General features: G+C 35.6%; 1 protein-coding gene across 1 annotated transcript; it reads left to right on the top strand.

Moving 5' to 3' along the window:
• Positions 1-796: 796 nt before the first annotated feature.
• On the top strand, positions 797-9,377 carry LOC145767437 (uncharacterized). Its single transcript, XM_082579256.1, has 4 exons — positions 797-1,050; positions 4,798-4,839; positions 7,786-8,024; positions 8,317-9,377. Exons 1-4 carry the CDS (start codon positions 855-857, stop codon positions 8,512-8,514), a joined length of 675 nt encoding a protein of 224 aa, XP_082435382.1. The 5' UTR covers positions 797-854; the 3' UTR covers positions 8,515-9,377.
• The last annotated feature ends 6,458 nt before the right edge of the window (positions 9,378-15,835 follow it).

The following is a 15,835-nucleotide window of genomic DNA, read 5'->3' as shown; positions in this document are numbered from 1 at the left end:
AAAGTTTCTCGTAAGTTATAAATGATCGTCTTCAATGGCATTGAAGAACCAAAACTGAGGTTGATGGACATCAACGTCTACGTCATCACTTATAAAGCAACAGTCTTGAAAAGGGTTGAACTGTTTCATATAAAAATGTTTCGAAAATATTTCAAAATTTTGAAGTAATTTGTTTTGAGGAAAAACGTCGCTTTAATTTTGTTTCATTTCGAGTCACATTCTTCTATATAAAACTTTGTTTTGATACGTTTTGAAATAAAAACAACTTCGATTCGTTTTCGATTTGAAACAAATAGCAAGAGAGTCTTTTAATCGGGAGGAAACAAAACAAACCGCCAACTACTCGAAATTAAAATAAAAATCTTTCGACAATTTTTTTCGAGCCGAAGCGAGCGTTTCTTTCGAAAAACGCGAATTCAATTTGTCTTGATTTCATTTCGAATTGTTTTTCTTTTAAAAAAAATTGTTTTGGTTTGTTTTCAACTGGTTTTCATGAATGAAACTTTTTTACTTCAATGAAAAAAACCTGTTCGAACAAGCATAATTATAAACAAAGAATACATAAGTGACCAAGGTCAAAAGTTTTAACGTTAGTTTTGAGAGCATTTCCAGAATTATTGAACTGTGTGAGATAACGACCAAATTTTTTTTTAATTGAGCATTCCCTGACGAAAAAATTGTTGCGGTTCATTACCAAGCGGAAAAAAAACGAAAAAAAGAAATCGAAAACCACAAACGCGTGATGGTACATAAGCAGGTGATGCGAGTACAGAGCTAAAATCCATTTCACCAACAGGTCAGGTCCTTGTAGAAAGCTAGACACACCCATTTATAAAGAACACAGAATTGCTGCCATGTCGTCGACGTATTTCCTGCTGCTGACTGCTTTTGCCACCTTCTCACCGGGATTGGCGTCCATTGCCAGATGTGGAACTGACCCAGTGTACAGTCGACAAGTATGTTCTGCTATTGCTTCTTTCTCTGCTGAAAGAAAACCATGCGACAAGTCAGAAGAGATTAGATTGAAGAAACAGGTTGAGTCTCTTCAAGGTGATTTCAGTTTATTTTGATATATCAAATAATGTCAGTAAGTCACTCTTCCAGAAAACACTTTTGGATTGTTTTATTAATTTTAGTTTAATTTGTTTAACACGTGATGTTATGAATAGAAAACGAAGCTTTTTATTTTTTGTAACAAAAATAAAATATCGATAAGTTTCATTTCGTTGGAACTTTTTTTCCATACAATGGTGGTTTCTTTCGTATTTTTTTATTTTTATTTAAATAAAATTGTACTTTCGAGAACAAATTTTAATTTGTATTTTACAGAAAATGTAGCTTGATTCAAAAAATGTCATTTGATAAGTTACCACACCAAAGCACAACAAGTGGGTTGAGTGCAAAGGTTTTTATTTGACACAACCGGGGCCAAGCCCAGCCTAAGCTCACCTCATGGCGATTGCCTAAAATAAAATAATACTGTAGTTTTTGTAGCAAGCTTGGTTTGAATTTTCAAACCAATTCCACTTTTGAGAAGTGCAGCCCTGTAGTTAGAGCGTTTACACGGCGCTCGAATGGATCTCGGTCCATCACAACACGGGGTTTAGTTTTAGCAAGACAAGTTATGAAACGGTTCAGAATGAAGACGAAGGCTTTCTTGCCTTCCTATCCGCTTAATCTACATCTTAAAACGTCAGCTTAAACAATGCAAGCAGTTTTGGATCTTAACGATGAAATACCGGCAAAAGCGACGAATCATATTGCTTTAAGATCGTTTCGAAATTATATAGTTATTTTGTTGATTTTTACGCATAAACTACGTTCAACTACCGTATGGATCCGATTTTAATGCAGATAGCATTTGGTCTAATTTTTTGAAAGCAGGTTAAGTCAGTAGTCAATATGTTTAAATTATTCCTTTCAGAATTTCTCTTTAAGTTTCTAATCAAACTGAAATATTTTCCGTCTAAAATTCAGCCCTATAGCTGCTGTAGATGGTTTAAATCTTGGTAAAACAAATAATGGCCAACAACCGCTTTGAATTTTTTGATCAAATGGCAAAGATATTTTTAAGTTAGTAACACTGTTCTTTTTCGAAGAAAAAAGTGTCTAAAACTTTGCCAACTTCCTGGAATTAAATCGATTAGTGTTGAAGTTACATGGTTACCGGATAATAAGCGGCAGTAATTAAATGGTGTTAATAAAATTTATTAAATTGAACTTTTAGAAGTTAAACAGCTGTTAGAAAATTAAAGAGCAGATTTTTCAAAATTATATCAACAGAAAGGAAATACTTTGTATACGAACGTGTATATAGCCTACCAAACTATTTAATATGTTAAACGTATGATACAATTAAAAAGAGCCTTCAGGCTATTATTACCCAGAGTTTTTTTGATAACAAAATATGTGGAAAAAATGAGTAGCTTATAAAGCTTTTACTTTCAACACTGGACTCATCAGGCACTCGGTTGTCGTATTTATCTGCAGCGGTGTTTCAGACAAACCCAATTTTGTATGATGATGCTCTTACGTTATGCAACGCTTGAAATTTTGAAAATTTAAAAAATACAATAGCTCAATTAATTGTTTTGCAAAAAATGCCAGCCTGTTTTTAATACGGTAGCCTACACAGGTCACATCACAAGTGTGTCTCGTGTTTATGGCTTATCCCATATCACTGGTATTACTCCCGCAAAATGACTCTTTTGACTGTTGATGGTAAAGCCCAAAGTCGACTTATTGACTTATTAAACGTGCTGATCACTGTCTATTTTTATAGGAATGTCAGCGCCTCTTTGACTTTGATACAGATGTGCATCTGGTGAATGCACGATATTTACCTACGCGCATAACTTAAACTTTTAATCAAAATGATAATAATCGGTTTGCTGAGAAATGATGTAATAATCTTTGTCACGTGTTGGAACTTAGGAAAGTCTTAATTGACTCAATCTAAACCGCAGATCTCAAACGTAATTTGACTCGCCATATTTCAAAACAAAAATCTTTTCTACAAAGGACGATGAAAAGTTAAAGCTTAAAGAACGCTGATTTGTTTTATAGTAAAGTGGATTTCAAGTATTCAATTCAATTTTCAATTCAATTTTATTTTTTGCTGCTGGCGCAAATATGTACAGAACGACAAAGTAAACATACGAATTTGACACCAACAAAAGGGAAAGATGGCAAAACCCAAAAGTTTAAAATATACATCGATAAAACAGTACTAGCTAAATTACCACTATCTTAAAATTGTACAGCCACCAAACCTGGAAGAGAGATAGAAAAAATAAAATGTTTTTTTGTGTGATAATAGAGCATACAGTGTAATTACCAGAAGTTGTTTGTAAAACCAACATGGGCTAAGCAATTTTTTATAAAAAAAAAAATTGAAATATCAAAGGATATATTGATTAATTGTGGGAATCGTTATCCTCGGACGAGAAAACCTCTTTGAGAACTTGATTATAGCAGTTTTGCATTTGTAAAAGCTTTGAACCACTGACGCAGGATCGGTCACCGAGATTGAAAGAATATCGTTTCCGATTGTTGACAGGCTATTGTCTGTGAATTAATGCATCCACTAGGTGCTGCTGAATGAAGAGTTCTTAAAGTTCTTAAAATGTTTCATTTCAACACACACGAGGAGAGCTAAACCAGCGCTGCTTGATCTTTCGGTTTTTAAACCTATTTTCGGTTTTCTAACTTAAAAAAAAAATTTGTGCACGTAACCAACATTGCAACCATTGATTGATTGATTGAATCTTTATCCTCGGACTGGGAAAGCTTCTTGTAGAGCTTAATCCTGGCAGTTTCGCATACTTGTAGAGGCTTTGAATCACTGACGCAAGCCCGGTCACCGAGATTGACAGAGTGAAGTTTCCGATTGTTGAAGTCTTGTTGCCGGGGAATTATTCCATCCATTAGACGCCGCTGAATGGAGAGCAGTCCTTAACGTGCGTTGCTCAAGCGCACACCCCGAGAGTCGAACCAGCGCCGCTATTGCATATCCTTGGCGACAGTTAGTTTAGTTGTTTTTTTTCCACAATGGTAAGGATTCAATTGACTGACAAAAGCAGCGGTTGAGAACTATGTGGCATGAATTAGTGGTGAAATACTAATGAACCCAGCTTCATGGGCAAAACACGTTATCTATCGCTGTGATGCTAATCTAAAAGCAACCCGCGTTTACTAATCTATTTGAATAAGGTAAGTTTCTGAGCTGACCCTTATTCGAAGTTCGAACGATTTAGTGCTCTGATGGCATTGGAGACAGTGCTGCCAAAAAAAACACGTGTCTATCGCTGTGAATTCTTGCTACACTCGACTGACGAGTAACTTATCGGCTGTCTATAGTTTACAAGAGCCCACATTTTTCGCATATCAAAACAATTTTTGTATTAATTTCTGCTTTCTATCTTCCGAAAGTGAAATAAAAAATCTTGGTAAACGTCCTCATCAAAAAGCATTGGCTACACTTCGTATTTTCAATGTACCAGGATTGCTGCAATTTGTCATTAAAACTATAAAGGTGTATCATAAAATGCCAACCGGCTTCCAACACAATCTAGCAAAATATTGAATTTCAAGCTTCTACATCAATGTATGTAAAAACAAACGGCATTGACATTTAAAAACATAGAAGATCCTTATAGAATATATTTAATTTACCGTAGGCCACATTGCAGCCTACTATTTTGTTTTCCTAATGTCAAACATGAGCAAAAAACGAAAATTTATCAAGAAAATGAGCTATAGATTATTCTTAAAACATGTTCCTGCTTCTTTTTTCAGTATCGTTGGATGCATTGTTGAGAGAACGTGATTTAGAAAGTGGTAAGTCAACCCACATTAGTTTTCAAGTAGGCCTATTGACTAAAAATGTTTCAATTATGAGTTCGATTATTCTCCAGCAGACAGGATCACAAACTTGCCCAATTGTTATAGCCTATACTGACCTATCAAATCTTTGAAAAACCTTTAATAATAAAATGTTTTGATACATGTAATATAACGCCATGCATGAATGAATCTATAGTTTTGTACTATGAAACTAGAGTGAGATATGAAACGATAAAGTAATAAATTAGTGTTTCGGTTAATAGGCTACTAACCAATAACTAGCTGTAGCCTGCCACTGTTAATAACTTGCATGAATAATACAGTAAGATATAGTATAGGAAGCGTAATGTAAGTTTCTGTATATTTTCAACAATGCCATTATATTGAAGTTGGGCATGAAATGAATCGCTATTCTGGGATTATGATGTTACAATAAAAAAACCACGTAAGGTTCCGTTTAAAAATGTAGCAACAACAATAATCTGGAAAACAAAACCTTTACAGAATTTGACAAGGTAACAAGATATCGATGGTTAATTTAATTTGCTTGCAATAGTTCTCTTCCGGAAAGATTTATTTAAAATGAAGTGTATTAACTACTGTAGTTCTAAAAGTCTTCAAAATTTTATCTCATTCACATGTTTTACGATGTGATTACTGATTGGTTACATGCAGGGGTGCATTCCTAAAGTTTTTTATGGGGGGGCTCTAACACTTAGCTGTGTTGTTATAGACAAAGTATGTATAAGTAATCAGTGTAGGTTAGCCAACAATGTTCACCTTTTTTAAAAGGAAACACTGTTCAGAATGTTTTTACTTCTGAACATCATGTCGAAAAACAACCCATGCTAAAACATAGCTTGAAGTACAGAAAAAGGTAGAAGCAACAAAACGTGAAAACGTGGTTGAATCCGATATAAAATTATAAGTTTGAAATTTGGCTTGGTTGCTACACTGCAATCTCCTTTGCTTTTTTTTACTGCGTAGGCCTACACTTGAAACTCGATTTGCATGAGCTAATTCCAATCTCTTAACTCAATTGTAAACTTATTTGTATGAGCCAATCCTAAGCACACTTGCAAAAACATTGACTGCAATAGGAAAGTAAGGAAATGCAATTCTTGAAATGAGCGCTTGTGGTTGCAGATTTGCTATATAAGAACCAATAAGCTGCCAATGTGACAGTTACACTAAAATCTCATTTAGTTATTAACGAACAGTTTAAAAAACTCCAATTATAGCAAAAACATATTCCAAGTTGGTGCAAACGAGATTACACAAAACAAATAGCCTGTCTGCCAGGTCTTTGGTTTTATGGGCTAAGTTAAAAGCACCACGACAGTCGTTGATTTTACCCAGCAAACAGTTTTTGCAGAGATCTGAGTTCATTCAATGTGGGCAGCTTAGAATGCTTAGCTTGAATATCCACAGCCGACCGATGAGTCTGCAACCACTTCTGAGTTGCCGCAGTGCCATTCCATAAATGAGGAGGTGGTCCATTGATACTGATGAACAACAATGCTGAAACAAGTGATATGGTCAGCCGTGATCGTAGCGGTGTAATGACCAAGTTCATTTGTGAAAATCCATGTTCGGCTTCAGCAGAACTTATAGCAATCATGTTTAGTACTACGTTCTTGAGCAACTTTATCGTATCTGGTATATGACAAGGATTGTCAACATACAATCGAAAATCGGAAATAGGAGTGATGACATGAAATCTCTCCTCTATTTTTCGTCATCTCTGCTCCCCTTCTTGCCATGGAACTTCGACTGCAGCAGGCCATAACTCTGGTACAATAATTTCCAAGCTCTTCACAGAATTTTCATTGTTGGTGTCTACCATCCTCTGCTTCCAATGTTGTCAACCAAAGCTTGAATAAACCGATTACGATCAAAAGAAGGGTAGTCTCTACGTCGAGCTTTGAACTGGTCCAATGTTGTGCCTTTAAAGGAGTAGTTTTTTGTACTTCCGGGGATCAAGTTAACAACTTCATCAAACGAATACTTTCCTTCTTGAATAGCTTTTGTTTATTTGAAGTAGAGAATTAACAGTCCATTTGACATGACGATTAGCTACTACGAAGTTGATATTCCCAGTCTGGAGAGTTTCTGACAAAAGTGATAATTGGCGATTGCTATCAACTTATGTTCGTGTTTTTTTGCAGTTCTGTTGTGAGAAAGCTGTTAAAGTGTTACTTGTTCAGTCGAGAAGTTGTTGTTCAGCCAGAAAAGCTGAAAAATGGAAGCTTGAACGAGCCCCCCCTGAGCCCCCCCTACATCAAGCCTTTTCGTATTTCGGGGGGCTGAGCCCCCCCGAGCCCCCCCAGGAATGCAACCCTGGTTACATGGATAGATTCATTTTTTTTTTTTTATAATATAGAAACAAAAATTCAAATACAGTATTAATTTCAACTAGTTGGTTGTTCACTGGTACATTGGCAACATACCGTACATTCAAGAACGGTTCTTGTATTTCATAAAAACCTGACGGTTTGTAGTGATTTAATGTGCATGAAAAAGTGCACTATAAAAATATCCACTAGGCCTAATGTTAATTAATTATCGTTCACAAAAAGCTTGTGAACTATAGCTTTCCGATTAGAGCTGAAAGGGTAGTTTATTTTTAAAGTGTGGGCATACAGTATATTTAGGCTGATAAATAATATCACTGCAATATAACAGTATAACAATATAAGTAGCCTACTTTATATTGACTTACAAAAGAATTTTAACTTGACAGAATGACAGTTGTAAATAAGCTTGTGTGCCAGACCTACACATTAAATTACGTTGTAACTTATTTTGTTTTTGTCTAAAAACAATGTTTGCTTGAAAATTATAATAAAAATATTGTGATTTATTGCAAAATTGAAAAACTCCGATTTGAACAAACATTATTTTACTTCAAAAATTTAAATATAATTTTTTTTATTTTAGGTTGTGCGGGTACCATATTTGATAGGAAATGCTACTTTCTTTTAGACCAAAATGGTTTTGCCAGCATGGTTCCTTTTGAAAATGCTCAAGCAAAATGCAGAGAAAAAGGTGGCAGCCTTGCTTTTATGAGCAGCAGACAACTTTATGACCATTTGTTTGCTTATGTTAAAAGAACTGGGAATGATTTTATTCATGAAGCAAGAGAATTTTCTTTACTGTGGACTGGGGCTACTTATGAGGTGATCATTTAGATTCTAAATCGTCTAAGCTTGCAGAAGATAGGCTACTTAATATAGAAATAGTTAAACAGCTCCCGTTAATTGTTCTACAAATAGAATATATTTATTGATGTTAGCGACGTCATAAAATGGAGAATCATAATAGCCTAACAAGGCTAACAGTATCACTTAAAAATCTTGTGAATTACGGAAACTTTTAAATAAATTGTAACATGATTGTTTTCACGAGTTCTTTTCATAAGCCAATAAGGCTATCGATATAAGTGTTTAACCAAAACTAATCAACTTTCAGAATGGACAAATTACTTTGGACAACAGCACTGTGAGAGGATTTTCTTTATGGAGCACATTTCACCCCATCAACACTCCTGCTCGCAATCGCATTGGTGTTGCTGTGGCAACATCTACTGACATCAAGGGGATGTTTAATGCACTTCCGTCTATGCGAATGCATCCTTTATGTCAAAAAAATTTAAACCGTTCCTGTTGACGTATTTCATAGACATCTTATTTCTTACTCTACCTACAACACTTTGACCAGTCCAATGTGGCTAGTTTGCACAAATTGTTTTAGCAAACCCTAGCAGCTATGAATTAGGCTACAGATACGCATTGTTTTAAGTATTTTTGATAAGGGATGCGAAGTTTAATCCGCTTTCAATCTTTTCCGCCATACTAAAAGGGTCATTTCTTTATTGGTTTGTAAAATGTCATAACCTACTTTTCATAGAGTGTCCTAAGTATGTAGGCTATACCAGATTTGCAAAGTTTATTTAAAAAAAGGAAAAGTTTGTTGTTGACGGAAGAATTGTAATGAAATGCAAACATTTAGTCGAAATGACAATTGACTCTTCTGGTATGGATGGGAAAAGGTCTGCCGTGCTAATCCGTGTGTTGCTTTTAGTAGGCTCTAGTCATGCCTATAATGACTCTTAAAGACCTCACTCAAGAAGTGTAAAATACTATTATGATTTTTATCCTCAAATGTTTATTATTTCATTATCACTACCTACGTTGTAGATCCATCGTATTGCAATACCTTTATAACCTTTAGCTGAATGCGTATCAGGAAATTAACCACAACAATTTTTTCCTGAAAATTGCCTGTTGGTCAAAAATAGTAGGCTAATCTCATAGATTTAAAAGCTTACAAGATTTTGCTGCAAAACAAGTAGACATGCAAGCCTAAAAACTTTGAACACAATGTTTTTTTTTAGATAGGACAAGGTATATCGTTTGCGTTGTTACAGCAAATCAGGATAAAGGCCATATTTTGTACTTGTACGTTATGTATTTAATATTCTATCATCCGTATTTTGTCGCTTGCAGTGTTGAAATAAAACTGTTACATAAAAATATCAAAACCTGCATTGCAAATCCTGTTTGGCAACTCCGCGAAAACACGGTTATATTTAGCTCCTTCATGGGCTTGGAGCAGGAATGCGGTGAAAAAAGGAAATGGACGATGTTTTGAGCAACAGCATAGCGGCTTTTTGAAACTATTCAAAACTTTTACGACCTAACCACTTGCTCAGTAGGTTATACTGAGTGTAAGCCTACACCCGATAAACATGTGTGCAAAATCTTGTCTGGAGTTTTTTAAGACACCTAATCTAGCCGCTGGATACAAATCATTACAGGTTAGCTTAAGGTAGAACGACCGTGTTAATTGTACAAAAGTCATAATAAGTTATCAGCAAAGTAGACAGGCCCATGATTGTATTAAAGTTATTTATAAAGCTATTTTGGCCATATTCTTCCACAAAAATAAGATAGCCTACCACAAAAATGGACAATATACAACAGAATAGCTTCTGAAGTAATTGTAGGCTATCACATAGCTGCACAAATACCCAGAAGTCAGAAACAAGCTTTAACATGTTTTGCAAAATAATTTGGACTTGGCCTAGGTTATATAGCCTATATCAAGAGTAAAAATAACAGCCAAGTCTTTTCTAACTTGATACAACTTCAAGAGTTGTAAAATGAAATTTGTGTAAGATAAAAGAAGCAATGATAGCCTACTTCAACAAATGCACAGTTTTCATAAAATATCAAAATTATTCATTGTGTTGACCCTTCTTAAAATTTGCACAATAATGCATATATAACTCTGTGACACTATCTAACGACAATGTGAAATCAACAACTAGTGCAGGTGTTTCTAAAGTAGGCTACTGTCAATTTTGTGAGTCTCATTACATCGAACTACACTCAAATCGTCAGGAAGGCTACTTATTACAATAAATCATCTTTTTACAACTCATTTTGTGTCGTATAGGTTGACGATAAACATAATTTCTGGTGATGTAAGGTGAGGGTCAAAAAAGTAAGAAGTGACCCCTAAAATACGCTATAGGCCTAATGATAGGTTTGATGAGATGAAAAAAATTGTTAAAGCCAAGTTCGTCCTGATAGCTCAATTGGTTAGCGCGCGACTTCGTGAACGATGAAGCTCCAAGATCATGCTGCGCTGGTTCGACTCTCGAGGTGTGCGCTAAAGCAACACATTCTAAGGACTGCTCTCCATTCAGCGGCACCTCATGAAATAATTCCCCCGCAAGGCCGCAACAACACTTCAACAATCGGAAATTTCACTTTGTCAATCTCGGTAACCGGCCCTGCGTCGAAAGCCTCTACAGTCTACAAGTATGCGAAACTACCAGGAATAACATAATTATCAAGGCTTTGTCAGTGCGAGGATAAAGATTCAAAACCAACCAACTAACTTATTTGCAACGGTTCTTTCTTGAAAGATATCTCACCATACCGAAGTTACTGGATTGACTGACTTGGCACAATAAGCCAGTTGGCGAACCAGCCTAGAAATCAGTTTAGGCTTGGTTGATTTCGAATAGTTTGGAAGGCTACAATCTAGGTCTAAGCCTAAAGTTTTACCTGTCAAACATGTTTGACAAGTTCTTGCAGTTGAATAAAGTATTGCTGTATTGATAAGAAGTAGGCTACACAACGAAACAAGAGATCAACAAGTAACTAACTTTTGTCCGAAAGCCTTATGCTTTTGGTTTCATGCATAAGAAAAACAAGTGAAGTCATTCTAAAACACTAAACGTCAATATAGCCTACAGTAAAAACCAGGGCTACTCAACTGGCGGACCGAGGTCCGAATCCGGACCTTCTAGGTGTTGATGGTGAACCTTGACCTTTTGGAAGAACAACCTCATTGCCACGTTTCAGGACTTCTTTAAACAGATTTCTACTGGAAGCAATTTTTACTGTGATTATCCTAGTTACTAGGGGCTTCGACTCCCAGACTCCTTAACACTTTCTCAGAAATCCAATTCGAGTTACATGTTACCTAAAAAAGTGGTTTGGTACAGATAGTTTAACTTTCGCGGTTGCTTGTGAAATAACTTATTTACCGGATCACTAAAAATATTCAACTCGTCAAACTGGACCTTTGTTAAGATTAGTTGAGTAACCCTGGTATAGACCAACCGAAGATGTAAAAATGTAAAGCTGATAGAGGAAACTTCTCATTAAATGTTTTTGTTCCCAAAAAAATAAAGTGTTAAAATTTTTGTACACAATACGAAAAACAAGCGTTGTTCTACGTTTAGTTTCTTGTAAAACAAATTAAATGTAAACTTTAGGCTGAGTTTCTACTGATTGTTCTCCAAGATATAAACCAACCAAGACTTAGAAACTAGACCATTGCGATCTTTATACACAGGCCATGACAACGTCCAGCTTAAAATTTGACTGAAAGCCGATCTGTTAGTAGCTAAAATCCCCATTATAAGTTGATAATTTGAGTATTAATTAATAAATAGTCTTGGTATATATATATTTTGTGTAATTTTAAGTTACTTCTGTGCTATTGTTAGCATTCAAATAACGGAGTAGGCCTAAATTTGGCACGTGTGCTGGAAATCCAACAAACATCTGGTAAATGGAAAAAACTTTGTCATTTTGTAACGTAATATTAAACGTTTTGCAGTGTTTTGACTTTCAGTGATCACAATTAGGCAATTTGAACGCTCAAAACTATCCTTTTAACGAGATATTAAGTAAACAAAGATTAGATTTATTTCAAAATTAAAATTATATCGGCCTTCAGTTCGCACGCCAACTTGTCCAGACAAATAAGCTTGCCATGAAGCAGCCTACGCCTACAGATAGGACAACAGGCTACCCCCTTTTGTTCTCTAATAATCCCAATGACAGCTGTGGCTTGTTTTGTCATAAGTTAAAGCGGTCGAAATGCAACTTCGTAATTTGAACTTTATTTGCCATGTCTGGCCCCTTAAGCATATTCGTTTCGCAGATTGCTATGCAGCACTTAGGCTAAGCAATATTAGGCTACCCTACGGCCTTTCTTCATCGAAGCAGAGTAAAAAATTATTATCACCCACCTCTGTAGATGGAGATACTGTATAACATGGTAACTAAGAGAAACTTGCAAATTTCCAACCCAAGCTTTCAGGGTGATGTCTCACAAAGAAAGAAGTCACGATCAACATAATCAGACAAGTTTAATCTCATAGAAATGCATTGGCAGAAACGGTTGAAACGTAAAACAACATCAAAACCTCAATGGTTCAAGCTTCCATAGACTGATCACAAAATAACAACACTGGCATGATCTCTTGTCGTATTCGCTGTAAACTTAACAGTGCAGGTCAGGCTAATATCGACATCAAATAGTTCAACAAACAGCCGTTTTTATTGGGCTTCTCAGTTTGCAACAATAAGTCCTTTGAAAACTTTCAAAAATTCTAATTTAAATAAAATCTCAAGCTTCTGAATGACACCTGCAAAATATGCAGCCGTCTGAAGGTCAAATCTCAGATACAAGCAGAAACAGGATAAAAGAATACACAGTTCAGTGACGTGATACCTAAATTTTTCTCTTCAAGATAAACAAATATTGCACTCAACCATATTGATAAAATCGCGGCTACCTGGAAAATTGGCAAGATTTGTCATATTTTGCTAACAATGTGACCGAAATTTTTCTAAGCATATCATTTTCTCTTTCTGTTAAATGGTCGCCTGGTGGAAGTAATTAAAGAATACAAGATTTGATTTTAAAAAATCAGTCAATTAACAAAAGGCAAACAATTTAACTGAATGAGTTAAAGATCAAATTTTTCTTACTCTCCCTGATGATGTGATGACCAGTAATGACACTTAGAAAAGGCAATGAAAGATTTTAACAAATCCACCAACGACAGTCAGCAAAATAAGACAAATGAAGCCGCAATTCTCGGTAGCCATGCATGCAACAAACACTGATAGAAACGTTTGAAGAAAAGGCCATAAATTAAAATCTAATAGATCGATGGCAAGCAATAATCACAGGGAGAGATTGAAAAGATTAAAATTTGGAAACGCATCAAAGGTATAACAAAGGTTTAAGCGCAACGGAACTTGTAATTATAGAAAAGAATTTTATTTTTCCATTCGAGACAGAGTGGCAACTATTTCGTTATTTTTAAACAAACATTCACGCAAATGACCTATCTAAAGTGCTGCATGAAATAGAAATTGAGGGCAGTTAAAATATGTTTATCTTATTCTTTATCCCCCTTCCTCTGGACGATCATTATAATCTCCCCCAGGCCGTGAGAAAACAAATAAATAATCCCTTACGGTATCTACAACATGTCAACACTCAACACAGCAGTGCAACTGGTCAGGATTTCATGTCGTCAACTGAGTTCTTGGTAAGCCGACTTCCTTAAATTGAAGTTCCTCAAAATGTTTTTTTGAACACTATAACATTGGCAATTGGCATGTGCGTAAAACGATGACAAACAAAACTAGTTCCGAAAAGGAGAAGTATCGTTTCGACTAATAGGACGTACCGGTGGAGTGACCATGTTGTCATTTATCTTGAATACGTGCATCTTTACACATTCATAAAAAAAACGCGATAGGAGACGGTTGACTTCCGTTGCTTACCCTTTGTGATGATTCATGTCAAAATACAAGCACAAAAATAAAGACACTAAAATAACTTGTGACATAACTGACCAAAAAAGACAATGTTTAGAGCCCCGGAGAAACTCAATAACAAAATTATAGCATTATAAAATTTCAGAAAGTTGTTTCCCTACGCCAATAATCAACTGAATATCTTCTTCAAGTATAAACTTCAAAAGGTGTGGACACTAAGACAGTTTGTTATTATTATAGTAGGGTAAAAATTACTGGCCTATTTTGAGACGAATCATGATTGGAAAATTAAAAGCTTCAAAGGACATGCTTTAAAGTCGCCCATGACACTAGTTCTGCACACGGCACAAAGACTTGAAACATTTGGAATAGTGGGCTATGAATAGATAATAGTGGTCTTCACAAGGACCTATATACTTTTAATAATATCAATGCGCTTTAGGAAAATTATATTTCCGCGCTTTAGGCATTTTAAAACAGAAATGGCTTTTTGCAAAGAAAAAGTGCTCACAAAGAACATAGACGCATGAAAATACAATAAATCCAACAATAGCCTCTTTAAAGTCAAAACAACGTAAATATGGTCCCAAAATTCTAAGGAGTAGTACGGTTTGGAACAACACGATAATGCAAAATGTTTTACCCGATTTGCTATCTGGATAGGCACACCTGTGCAATGTTCAATATCCTGCAACCTGGCAGGGTTTAAGAGCACTGTGATGTTAAGGCTACAGAACTGGCAGTAAGTACAATACCAAACGGCAATTACAGTATTTAAAATCATAAATGCTGAACTTTCATATGTCAATCGTTTGATTGGACAGTGGTAAAGTCTGACGTCAAAAGGTTGTCAGCAAACAGAACAAGAAAAAGATGCATACTGTATGCACAAAGGCAAAAGTAACACAAAAATATTGAAAACATGAAACTAAACCAGTCACTTCAAAAAGATAGACAGGTGCACAATTTAGCTTTCGCTCAGCATCATCAGTGCCAGGCATTTGCCTATGCTCTTGCAACCAATTTCACTTCTCTTTTCAATAACACTTGCAACCAATTTCAAAACAGATGGCGATAAAATTGCATGCTATCTACTGACAGAAATCCTACTTTGCCCAATGCAGGATTAACAAACATGGTCACATTATAATCGGTGGTTGCATAGCCATCACAGCACAAGCTGATGTTATCATTGCTCAATTTTGATATTGATTAATATAACAGGTTCACTTTGTTTGTTTATGCGATACAATCAAAACACGCATAGCTTTGTCGTCAGGCTGCCGCGAATTAGCTGCTAAATTGACGTTACTAGAACTTGAAAAATTTTGCTTTTGATGAAATGATTTCAAAGTTGTGCTGTAAGACTTTCAAAGGTCAGCGGGTATGCGTAGGTGGTCTGAGCCAAAGTATTCTGAGCTGAAATTTACACACTTTTCAAATTGAGGGATATTGCGTTGCAGACTGTTCGGCATTTCCGTTTTGGAGCGAGATAAGAGCTGAATCATCTATGGCAGCGAACCAAAAAGAAACCTTCGCAAGCTGGAGAGCCAAAGTGGACCGCCAAGTTTCTGCCACGAAACACCAGACAGAGGTGGTACCAGGCAAGAGATTAAAGGTCGAAAGAAGTGGGATAACTCCCAGTCATCAGAAACTGTCTTTTTTATACCGTTTCAATGTTGTTGGACGTTAAAACGATGCATAAAGAGAAAGATTAGCTGAATGTGGAACTTCAATTCTAAAAATAAACTGGACCGATCAAATCTAATTTGTGTTCATTAAACAAATTAAGATGCTTTATGATAAATAGGAAAAATTTCCCAAAATTTGATAAGTGTTTTCACGATGGCACTTGACGGGGAAATGTTTGATCTAAAAATGATAAAATG

Source organism: Aplidium turbinatum, chromosome 3 (assembly GCF_918807975.1).
Source record: "Aplidium turbinatum chromosome 3, kaAplTurb1.1, whole genome shotgun sequence".
NCBI lineage: Eukaryota > Metazoa > Chordata > Ascidiacea > Aplousobranchia > Polyclinidae > Aplidium > Aplidium turbinatum.
Note: the sequence above shows the minus strand (reverse complement) of the source record. Positions and strands in the feature narration are given on the sequence as shown.

Coding starts and splice junctions, on each gene's coding strand:
- LOC145767437 (XM_082579256.1), top strand. CDS start 855: ATGTCGTCGACGTATTTCCTGCTGCTGACTGCTTTTGCCACCTTCTCA. Junction 1,051..4,797: donor ACAGGTTGAGTCTCTTCAAG/GTGATTTCAGTT, acceptor TTCTTTTTTCAG/TATCGTTGGATGCATTGTTG. Junction 8,025..8,316: donor GGACTGGGGCTACTTATGAG/GTGATCATTTAG, acceptor ATCAACTTTCAG/AATGGACAAATTACTTTGGA.